The following is a 12,415-nucleotide window of genomic DNA, read 5'->3' as shown; positions in this document are numbered from 1 at the left end:
TACCCAAGGGACAGTCTTGACTCTCAAAGAGCTTAGAATCTAATGGAGGAGACAGACATTTACACAAATCTATTACAAGGCTGCAAGAGAGGTATTGGATTAGGTACCAAAATGGCTGGAGGTGGGAAATGATTAATTCTGATTGGAAAATTTACCAGGGTCCTCTTCTCCAGATATCAGCTCTTTACCTAGATCTGGAAAGATGAGGAGGGTTTCCGCAGCATAAGTGAGGGTTTATCTATCCTCAGGCTAGGAGGTAAGGGAATTAGTACTATGCGTTCAGCTGGTGGCAAGGGACACAGAGGGTGGTCTCCAAATGCATTTCACAGGTAAAGCAGGAGTTTAACTCTGAATGCTTTATCCCTTTGGATGGCTTTCAAGTTCCTTTCAGGTCAGTAGGGAAGATGATATGCAAAATGTGTGGTAATCAAGACATTAACTGATAAGGTACAAAAATGGGGAATCAGATCTCTTGGATCTCTTCAGATTTTAGTCAGAAAAAAATTATTCATCTTGCAGGGTATGGAAACAATGCAAGGTATCTTATTCATTTATCAGCCATGACCAAACGAGATTCAGAAAATGATTCCCTTGCTTCTTCCTCATGCTCAGAAATAGCAGGTATGGACCAGGTGTGGTGGCTTACACCTGTAATTTCAGCACTTTGGGAGGCCAAGGCAGGAGGATTGCTTGAGGCCAGAAGTTCGAGATCAGTCTGAGCAACATAGCAAGACCCTGTCTTTACAAAAAAATAAACAAATTTGCTAGGTTTCATGGCGCGCACCAGTATTCCCAGCTACTGGGGAGACTGAGGTGGGAGGATCATTTGAGCCCAGGAGTTGAGGCTGCAGTGAGCCAATGTCATTCCTCTGCACTCTAGTCTGGGCGACAGAATGAAACCCTGTCTCTAAAGAAAAAACAAACAACAATTAAAAAATAAATGACAGGTGATACACACTCAAGAGCTATTCATGACTGGGTTAGAAAAAAGGAGAACAGAGGCTGGGCACGGTGACTCATGCCTGTAATCCCAGCACTTTGGGAGGCCGAGGCAGTTGGATCACCTGAGGGTCAGGAGTTTGAGACTAGTCTGGCCAAGATGGTGAAACGCTGGCTTTACTAAAAATACAAAAATTAGCTGGGTGTGGTGGCTCGCGCCTGTAATCTCAGCTACTTGGGAGCCTGGGGCAGGAGAATTGCTTGAACCCGGGAGGTGGAGGTTGCAGTGAGCTGAGATCATGGCATTGCACTCCAGCCTGACCAACAAGAGCAAAACTCCATTTAAAAAAAAGAAAGAAAAGTAAAAGGGGAGCAGAGCAGAAATAGAAATCAAAGTCTAAATTTTTAAAAAACCAATTTCTCCTTCATGCATCCAGAGAAGGCAAATATTCCTAACACATGTTCCCACCGTTCCAAATATTTCCTTGGATTGGATGTTATTTTTAGGGAAGGCATTCAGGATTAGGTTAGGTAGCAACTTGATCCACTGAACACTCATCTGGGAACTTGTCTTGGAACTATTTTCTTGATGAAGACTAAATATCTTGGAACAGAGGTGAAACAAAGGTTAGAACTGGCACTATTTTAAGACTCGTCCATAAAGGTATGTGGTATGTGCTGCACTTCACTCCCTGCCTAATACGATGGGCCTTAGTCTAGCTCATAAATGAAGTTCATGAGAAACACAAGCCTTGTGTATATCTTTTCAATATTTCTTAGGAATGTAGCACTTATCTAGTTAATGCGGCCCTTGAATGTTGCCAGCTCCATTCTGCTCTTGTCGGTTAAATGAAAGCAATTTGATCACAGTCAAGCATGGCCTTGGATTCTTTCAGCTGTTGAGTTGGTGCATTCTCGTTAGAACGAAGGTATTATTTTCTACGTTGCCTAAACTCTAAATAATCAATTTAAGGAGAATAAGATAAAATATCTTTGCTATGGTACACCCACTACTAAGATGGCCCTCAAAGCTCTCTGCCTTTTGGTTTCCATGTCCTTGTGTAATTCCCTTCTCTTTTATGTGAGATGAACTTAGTGTCCTGGTTCTAGAGAACAGATTATGGCAAAAGTGATGGATATCACTTCCAATATTAGATTTCAAAAGTCTGTGGCTTCTGTCTTTCTAGCACTGTCTTCCACTCCATGGTTCTTGTTTGATTGCTTGCTCTAGGGGAGCAAGTTGACATATTTAAAGTTGTCCTATGGAGAGGCCCATATGCCAAGGAATTGAGGGTGGTTTCTGGCCAATAGCTAGTGAGAAAATGAAATCCCTAGCTCAAAGCCTTGGAGGGACTGAATCCTGTCAATGACCATGCATGGAAGTGAGCTTGGAAGCAGATACTTTCTTAGTTGTACATTGAGATGACGGCAGCCTGTGACAGTCCCTGAGTCAGAAGACCCAGATAAGCCACCCTCAGATTCCTGATCCATAGAAACTGAGATAATACATGTTTCAAGCCACTAAGTTTTGAGTTAATTTGTCACACAGCAATGGATAATGAACGCACCTGTTTATAGAAGTGGTAAGGCTTGGGAGTGGGGCATAAAAGAAAGAGAATATGTATATTCAGTTGCATCTGTCAGAGTCACCAACCCAGGTGATCTTTGTGACAGATGTTCTTCATATACTGTTTATAATCATTGCAACCACCTGGCAAGGATGGTGTTAGTTATATAGTTTGGATGAAACTGAGGTTATGGAAATGTTATTTGGCTCCGAACATGTAGTTAGAAGATGACAGAGATGAGAGAGGAACCAAAGTCTCCCTTACTCTGAAGCCTTGGTTCTGTCCTCTGCATTAGAGGGGTGTTAGAAGCCTGAGTGGGGTTAACTAGGCTGGAAATCAGAATCACCTGTGGTTTGTTTTATAGTTAATCATGTCACTTTCCTTTTCTGGAGGTCCTGACACTGTTTAAACTAACCATACTACACAGTACAGTTGCACCCGAAGAGTTTTGCCCTTGTACAAGTTCAGCCATATGCCATGCAGCTTGGGCCCCAAATCAGAGAATAAAAACTATGCATTACAGATAGGTTTTGATTGAGAACATAGTAGTCCTTAGATGCCTCTGTGGTGATTAACAAGGTGACCATATGACTTTGGCATGCTGATGTTAGGTCATTTTAATTAAGTGAAAAATTAAAACAACAGTACCCAGAGCTCCACTATTTGATGAGCTTCATATATAGTCTTATGTGTCCCAGTCCCTTCCTCACCTACAACCAAAAATTGGCAAAATGAGTTTGGTTAAACAAGGACAAGTAGAGTGGATGTATGATGAGTGCTGCCTTCATTTGGTTGTGGGAACAAGATTATGAAAAAACAGAAGGGTAGCCTACACCTTAGGAAGATGTAGGTAGCCCCAGATGATCCTGTAGTGGCAGTTTGCCTTCTGAAGCTGGGTAGGCAGCTGCAGAATTGATTAGACTCTGAGAACAGGCTGCGGCTCTGTTTCACCAGCTCTAACATCAGGTCTAAGGTCTCTCTCCTATCATCAGCCCTTCAGCTCTTGCAACAGCTTTCCTGCCCATGGCTCTGGAGAGGGCCAGATAACCCTCTCACTGCTCATGGTTCCCACACAAGTTACGGCCTTGCTTCCATGGGAGTGGACTCTCCACACACATAAGTGAAAGACATCACAATTAGCTGACAAAGTCCATAGTTTCTTCTGGAGGAGATGATTGGAGTGGTCTCTTTTTCAATGACTTCCTGCTATTTCACTGTGTTTTTGCATAGATTTCTCTAGAGCAGCACTACCCAATAATGTAGGTAGCCCCTAGCCACATGAGGCTATGCAGCATTTGCAGTGGGGTTAGTGAGACAGATGAAGTAAATTTTTCATTTAATTTCATTTCAATTAATTTAAACTTAAATGACCATATGTAGCTGGTGACTGTTGTGTTGGATAATACAGTTCTAGAGGTTGTTCTCATTGTATTGTTGTTTTGTTAATTTATTTTGGGCTGATATTTATTGGACACTTTCTATGTGCCTGGCACTATACTTAGAATGTTGTATATATTCATCCAGTTTTTGCAGAATGCGATGAGATTGATAATATTATTTACATTTTCCAGAGCAGAAAATTGAATCTCAGAGATGAAGTAGCCTGCTTCAGATCACTCAGGCAGGAGACAGGATTCAACATAAAGTCTGTCTGGCTCCAGCCCTGTGTTTCCTTTACAGAAGAATGAGGCAAAGTCAACAGGAATAGAGGGTTAAAAAAATGGACACAAGACAATGAAAATATAATCTACGTTATAATAGGTTCTTTCATTTTATTGCTTATTGTAAACACTTTGGCCACAGCAAATGTTAGTTTTTTAAATAACCATAATTCAAAGCTTTCACATCCTATACTATTTTTCCCCAAGCATCATCATCTATGAAAACAACCAGTGAACTCCAACAGTCTATACTTGTAATGTGCGCATTTATGCTATTATGACACTTAATACAAATAGTAAAAATACTCATCTATTGTAGGCTTATGGGTTTGTAAAATGCCTTATGGGAGGCCATAAACAACTCAAAGAAGAGAGATGGTGTGGACTGAACTGGCTTCTATTTGGGGAAAATTTGCAGAACGTAGGAGGTATGCAATAAATGTTATTGATGGTGAAGATGATAAAACTCTATTTCTGCTGGTCTTTCCTTTCCATTTTTCTTGAAGAATATATGGTATATTTGTATTCAGCATTCTCAGAATCATCACAGGGACCCTGGCACTTTGAGAGTCATAGCTGCAGTGTAATTGGGTCTGACCACATGCAGAAGAAAAATAAATTAAAGCATAGGTACTATTAAAATTGTGCTGAAAACTTTATGTAAATCGGGGAGCCCCTCACTAGAACAGGCTGAAACTCCTGAATGCTTCGCATCCTCATGTATAAGAAAATAATCAGTGCTTAAAAATCAAGGAAGTCATTCAAAACAAATTCAGCCTTTGGACCTTACTGGCAGGTAGATTATATTTCAGTCAGATCAATATCTTTCTAATATAGATATTTGAAAGTCATATATACTACTTATAATGATGTAGTAAGTTTCTTATCTGCAAGTATAGGTACTATAACTTAAACCTTAAAATGCTTCATTTGATTCCTTAATTCAGCAAAATTCTTGGCACTTTTTGGGATTTCACTGAATTTTGATGATGATATTGGATTAAACATTTTAGATTTAATCGTAAAATGACACAAAAATCTAATCATCTATTTCCAATGTTCAATATACAATATTTATAAATACCTGAAACAACTCATATAAAAATATAAAATGTTAAGGTCACTCACAGCAAAATACAGCACATTAGAATTATTTATTATACATATAAAGGTAGGCACTTCATAAAATTTGCATTTTGGCAAAAGGCAACAGTTTGATGTCAGTATCTTAATTTTGTTACTAACTTTTTTAAGAGAATAGATTATCAAAATTTTACAAAAAGAAAAAAATAATAGTTTCAAAGATTTCCACAGAAGGGAATCTGAACTTCATTTCCCATTCTTCCTTCTTTTTGCAAGCCTGTTGTGTATCTTCATGGTCAAGTTCTGAGATTTTTGCTCCCTGACCTGAAATCCTGTGGGAATGTTTGATTTCTCATCTTTTACTCAGAAGTGATGTATCTGCTACCTGTGGAACTTGATACAATTTTGTTTTCTCCCCACAGTTGGAATAACCTTTATTCTGATCCACTATACAGTCAGATGATGTTTAGGTGATAGTAGCTGGCGTTGAAGAGTTCTTGGCTTCAAGTGGTTGTTGAGTCTTTTTGGTCTTGTTTTAACTCCGTAATTAAATAAATAAGATCCAACTCTTTCTGTTGTATTCACTATTGAACACATAGAAATTCACTTCACACCCACCTAAAACACGAGCAGAACTGTTGAGGCCCAATGGACCCATCTACTGTTTGATTTTGTTATCCCTTCTGGAGCATGTCTCTACCAAGAGCTTCACAAAGCAATCTAGTCATTACTCTTTCTTGTACTAAAACCAGAGCACCCATCCTGTAACTTCCACCAGGACCTCAAGCAGTGCTAGGCACATAGTAAGCTCTTAGGCACTTAAAATACATTTATTGATGAATGAAAGAATGAACAATTCTAGTTCTGACTTTTAAAGCTACGTAGAATAAAGTTGCTTCCTTGTGTAGGCCAAATCATTCTCCCATCCTACTTAGATCTTCTTTTTTCCAGGATCAATACTGAAACTTCCTTCACCTTGGCCTTAAACAACATGATTATCAGATATTTTGTCAATTACATTACTCTTCTCTGAATGTGCTTAGGTGGATCAGTGGATCTCTTGAAATGTGGTTCCATAGAACCAAACATTAATACTCCAGATGGGGTCAGCTTTGAGCAGGGTAGAAACCCTGTATCTCCTAGCAGGGATACTCCACCTGACATATTATCTGACCCCAAAAAGTATTCCTTGGAGCAATTCTTTCCTGCCTGTTTCTGAGTAGAGGCATTTTATTCCAGGCAAGATCACCCATTGGCACATGTTCTGTTCTGGGAGATAGATTATTTCCTTGGGTTTCCAGGATAAGGAGGGGGTGGAGAACGCTGTGCTGAGCCCTGTGGGGTGGGGGAGTATGGAGGAGGCAAGTCTGCACAGTGTTCCATCTCATGGTCGTAACCGTAGGGAGGTGGTGCTGCTGAAAAAGAAGGGGAAGAGAACATCAGGGAGTTAGCAAATATTTGCATTTCTACTGTGTTGAAGCCACTGGGCTAGACACTTTGGGAAGGGACATAAATTGTGGCTGCAAAAATCTTAGTTTTATTAGGTCAAGACCACATATGTATGAAAGGGTGAGTGCTCTAAAATGTGGTATCATGGGTCAAAGTGTTAAGAATTGGTTGTTTAGAGAAAGTTTCTTGAAAATATGATGCTGAAGGGGCAGAAAGAGAAGCTGAGGGACAATTCAGGTTGATCAAAAGCACTGAAGCGGGAGAGCCCTTCAGCTCAAGCAAAACGTGCATGAAAGGGAGAATGGGAAAAGACAATGAGGAGTCTAGTTGTATCACCATGGTGGGCTCTGAATGCAATGTAGAATGTATAACATGTAGTTATCAGAGATTCTTTGATCATGGTAGTGAATATGCTTTGGGAAGAGCACTCAGCAGTTGACAGAGGCAGAGGCAGATCAAAGCAAAGCTGCAACAATGTAATGGCATATGTGAGGGAATGATAAGGGACTCATGACAGTGAAGGGAAAAACATCCTAACAGTCCTGGAGCAACCAAGTCTTTAGATGATGACTGGGTGTGTGGAGAAAGGGTAGAAAGTGAAAGAAGGGATTGAGGTATTGGGTACCCAGTACAGGACTCCTATAATTGGAGGGGGGTGGAACTATTGCAGAAATATGAAGAAGAAGACAAAAAAGGAGGACAAATAGGTTAGGAAATAAAGATGAATAATTTAATTTTCTGCATCTTACTTGAAAATTTTCTTAAATTAACTTTTACTGTACCATATGTCAGTGTTTTAAAAGTTTTAAATTTTAAATTATTTTATTTTTTGAATTGACACATAATAATTGTACATATTCATGGGGTAAATAGTGATGTTTTGATATGTATAATGTATGATAATCAGATCAGGGTAACTGGTATACCCATCGTCTCAAACAGTTATCATTTCTTTTTGCTGGGAACATTTAGCATCTTCCTTCTACCCATTTGAAACTATATTATTATTGACTATAGTCATCCAGTGGTATAGAACGCTGGAACTTATTCTTCCTATCTAGCTGTAATATTATATCCCTTAACAAATTTCTCCCTATCCATCCCTTTTTCCTACCGTTCTCAGCCTCTAGTATCCTCTGTTCTACCTTTTAATACACTTTATGACTATGCATAAATGTCTATTTTGTAGTGGTCTCAGTTCCTTTCTCTAGTGTTGAAAGAGAAGTACTCCTTGAGCTGAAATTTATCTGTGCTTCCAAGAACTGAATCATTTTGCAACATCTGAGCAACTCCCTCAGCAACTAATCTGATGAATTGCCAGTAGTTGAATCATCCTCAGGATCCTGATTCTGCTTGGAAACGGACATGCCTTAATTGTCTACTGCAAATGTAACCCAAATCAAAGACCAGTGTCATAATAATGCAAATAAGTGGGCAAGCTTTTAATACTAGAGTGGCAGAAAAGAACAGACAACATTTCAACAAACTTTTCTAAATGTCTTCTATTAGGTTGATGCAAAAGTAATTGCAGTTTTGCCGTCAAAGTAATTGCAAAACTGCGATTGCTTTTGCATGAACCTTAATTTGTACTCTTTGCAATAAGAATTTGACAGTGTTCTGATAAACAGACATAGACATACATAGCGCTTCCACCGATATGCTGACAAAAGCTATGTTTTTGATATGGTTTGGCTCTGTGTCCCCACCCAAATGTCATGTCAAATTGTAATTCCCAGTGTTGGGGGAAGGACTTGGTGGGAGGTGATTGGATCATGGGGGTGGATTTCCCCTTGCTGTTCTCAGGATAGTGAGTTTTTACAAGATCTGGTTGTTTCAAAGTGTGTAGCACTTCCCCCTTCTTTCTCTCTTCTCCTGGCCACGTGAAGATATGCTTGCTTCCCCTTCACCTTCCGCCATGATTGCAAATTTCCTGAGGACTCGCCAGCCATGCTTCCTGTACAGTCAGTGGTACTGTGAGTCAGTTAAACCTCTTTTCTCCATAAATTACCCAGACTCAGGTATGTCTTTATAGCAGTGTGAGAATGGATTAATACAATTTTCTTCTGGATCTTTTTAGTTTGCCTATCTTTGCCAAGAGCTTGATGATTTGAATCACTTACTGATTGCCCTGTACTTGGAGGATGTGAGGAAGCAGAATTGAGCCACTGAAGAGAAGAGGAAGATGGAACCATAGAACTGAGTGGGATGTCCCCTGAGCACTCCTTTATGGAGCAAAAGTCTTGCAAGTCTCTAGTGGGCTGGGCAGGCTGAGGGTGTTCAGCCAAGAACATAGCTCTGTAAATAAATCAGCAAGGATGCATACATACAGTTTCCCCAATGCTCCCTCAGACCCTTGGAGGCTGGGCTACTCCAAGCTCTGTTTCCTGCAACAAAATGGAGTAAGTCCTGTGGAGTCTAAATACACATTCCCTCTGCATTATACCCACTCCTCAACTTCATTACATCTAGGAGCACTGAGACAAAGAGATTTATAATAAACTTCATCCAAGCCAAGAATGAAACACTGCAGCCTCCATGGAAAATAGGAAGTTGCAGCAGGAAACCCTTTGCACCGTTTCATATAAGCATGTGGTTCTATGCTGCTTTTCTGCCAAAGCTTTTCCCTGCCTCCCACTTGAGGAGCACACACCAACTGATTCTGCAGATTGACTCTACATCATTCTCTGTCATGAAGCCATGGCATGTGTTTATGCATCTCTAACAAAGCGTTTATATTCTGCCATCTGCATAAAAACTGCTGGAGGACATTTCAGCAAGAATCCCTATGGTTTATGCAGCTGCATGTTGAACATGAAAATCTAAGATATGACAGTGGTCTTTCATTCATATAATCTTTGAACTTCGATAAAGTTCTGATGTAATATTAAAAAGTGGTATTTTGAGGACTACCCACCAAGAAATAAACATGGCATATCTTTTCTAATAGCCACTGGAAGATGTTTGAAATAATATTTGTATAACTGTTGGCTGTATTATCATTCTTTCTTGCACATAATAAAGTTTTACTGGAAGTAAACTTTTCAAAGTATCAATTTTAGAATTCCTGATTAATCCTAAGAGGTTTTGTTCTTTTTTTACAGCTCAAATCATACTTACAAGTTATATGGATGCAGCTGGAGATATGGTGCTTTTGAAATCTTTTCATAACCAATATTCTAATCTCCTATTTAAGTAGAGTAAATAGGCCATTTATCCTCAATGTCTGATATAGCTGTCTACAGTATTTAAAACATTTAGCAATGCCATGAAATTCGGAGAAGAAATGTAATGTTTTCTATCCACTCAGTCCAATATTTCGAAAGCTAATGTGGTGGGAAGATGCATGGTGTTACCCAAACACTTCACGATTATTTCAGAAAATTTGGAAGCAGAAGAAAATCATCCATAATTTTGTCACCCCAATTTAACAAATAATATCTTTGTATACTGTCTCTTAGTCATTTGTGTGTAGTTGCATCCTTGCAGTCACAGAGCATGGTCTATACTTTTTATTATATATTATATATAATATATATCATATATTATATATACTTTGTATTATAACATAAGTCTTTTCATTCTGCTGCATATTCTTCATAAGCTTTATTAATGGCTGCCTTAGAAGTTATTCCATCCACCATTCACTATTTTGAGGTTAATTTTTTATTATAATTAATGTAGTGATGAATATCTCCTTACACATAGACTTTTTTATTATTTTGATTTTTTTAAGAATAAAATTCCAGAAATTAATTAGCTGGCTTAAATAACACATACATTTTATTGCTTAGAACACATTATAAAACTACTTTCAAAAGAATTGTTTCAACTTGTAAGGGTATACAAGTATATTACCATTTAATATTTTAGTAAATGAAGTGAAAAATTTAGGTCTTTATTTTACTTGATAATTTCTTTGCTAATAGCTAGGTCTGGCACTGTTTTACTCATATTGAATGAATTTTGTGCTGTTGTTCTGGACTGGTGAGTTTCTAAATGATGATCTTAATTTCAATCAAGATATAAGTAAAATATTAAAAAGTACACAAAATTATATGTCTTTTAATAAAAACCCTTCGTCAAAATGGTTTATTATATAATTTTTACCTTACTGACATTCTGAAGTTTAAACCTATGCATAACAAAACACATGGTTATTCACTGAAAACGTCTCTTCTGTGTTGTTTCCAAGTTTAAAAGTTAGTCTTTTTCAGATAGTTGATACATAACTGTCCTGTTTCTGAGTTTACCTATTTAAATTTATATATTTAATGCTTTTCTACATCTGTTATTTTATTTGGCATATTTTTGCATCAAAGTTTATGTTTTCTAAGATTTCGATTTTGGTTAAGCCAAATTATCTAAATGTGGCTTATTAAATAATCCTCACATTTTACATCCTTTGGCTATGTCTCCTTTAGAGTATATATAATTCTAAACTACCTATTCTGTTCCAATGACCAAGGTATATCTTTTTGTACCAGACACACCTCAGTTTAATTACTACTGATTTTAAATAGTTTTAATACCTGGTAGAACTGATGAATCTCATGCCTTATATTTAAAGACAATTTCTTATTGTAAACCTTCTTATCTACTCTCCCCCAAAGCCCACTACTCAAAACTGTCCTAACCCCACCCAGAACAGAGGGTTTAAATAAAGGCCCACACAGCTCCTGGCAAGACCTCCGATACCCCCATCCCCAGCCACATAAACTCAATACTGCCCATTTATCCTCTACAATGGCTTAATATGCAAAGATATATAGTATAACCTATTGTTCCCCTTCCACTCAGATAGCATCAAGATAAATTCCATCAAGCCTCACATGCCTCTGTCATCATGAGAAAGACAGGTTTCCTTATTGCAGACCTTTAATTCTGGAAGGCTTTGCACATTGATTTATTACTTTTCCAGACGTTCCCCACCCGCTTCACTGTGCTCAGTGGAGCACAATCTGTCACCTCACCCTCTTTCGCTGTCTCCACTGTGCAACTCCGGCTTTCAGAATGAGAGTTCTCTTCTGACCCTGTCTGTTTTCTTGAGAAATTAGATCTGCTGAGAAATCATCTACTGAGAGTCAGAAAGCTGAGGGGATTTTTGAGTTTTGAGATGAAAGAAGATGCATGAGACGGTTAACTCAGGAAGTGGAAAGGAACATTCACATCACCTTTTTACTCTAATTAAAATCTGATTTTCCAGGAGAGGATGGCTTCCTCAGCAGCACTACCAAAGCAGAGCTATTCTTTTTCTCCCACATCCTACCACCTATAGGGCCAGGAGGTGCTCAGGCTGTTCATAATCTTCATAGCCACTTTTCAAACTATTATTTATTCTTAACTCTTTAAAACATTTTGTAGCGGCCAGGCGCGGTGGCTCAAGCCTGTAATCCCAGCACTTTGGGAGGCCGAGACGGGCGGATCACGAGGTCAGGAGATCCAGACCATCCTGGCTAACACTGTGAAACCCTGTCTCTACTAAAAAAATACAAAAAACTAGCCGGGCGAGGTGGCGGGCGCCTGTAGTCCCAGCTGCTCCGAGGCTGAGGCAGGAGAATGGCGTAAACCCGGGAGGCAGAGGTTGCAGTGAGCTGAGATCCCGCCACTGCACTCCAGCCCAGGCGACAGAGCGAGACTCCGTCTCAAATAAATAAATAAATAAATAAAATAAAACATTTTGTAGCATATAAGCCTTTTTTTTTTTTTTTTTTTTTT

General features: G+C 38.8%; 1 protein-coding gene across 1 annotated transcript in view; it reads right to left on the bottom strand.

The window, feature by feature from the left end:
• Nucleotides 1–4,248: 4,248 nt before the first annotated feature.
• The window catches only part of CYYR1 (cysteine and tyrosine rich 1), a 110,868-nt gene continuing 102,701 nt past the window's right edge, over nucleotides 4,249–12,415 (bottom strand). Inside the window, 1 exon segment of the mRNA XM_017856437.1 lies at nucleotides 4,249–6,666. Coding sequence (XP_017711926.1) covers nucleotides 6,533–6,666 — 134 coding nt within the window. The 3' untranslated portion in view covers nucleotides 4,249–6,532.

The sequence above is a fragment of the Rhinopithecus bieti genome, unplaced genomic scaffold (assembly GCF_001698545.2).
Source record: "Rhinopithecus bieti isolate Rb0 unplaced genomic scaffold, ASM169854v2 scaffold_1295, whole genome shotgun sequence".
Lineage (NCBI taxonomy): Eukaryota > Metazoa > Chordata > Mammalia > Primates > Cercopithecidae > Rhinopithecus > Rhinopithecus bieti.
This window is presented reverse-complemented; position numbering and strand designations above follow the sequence as displayed.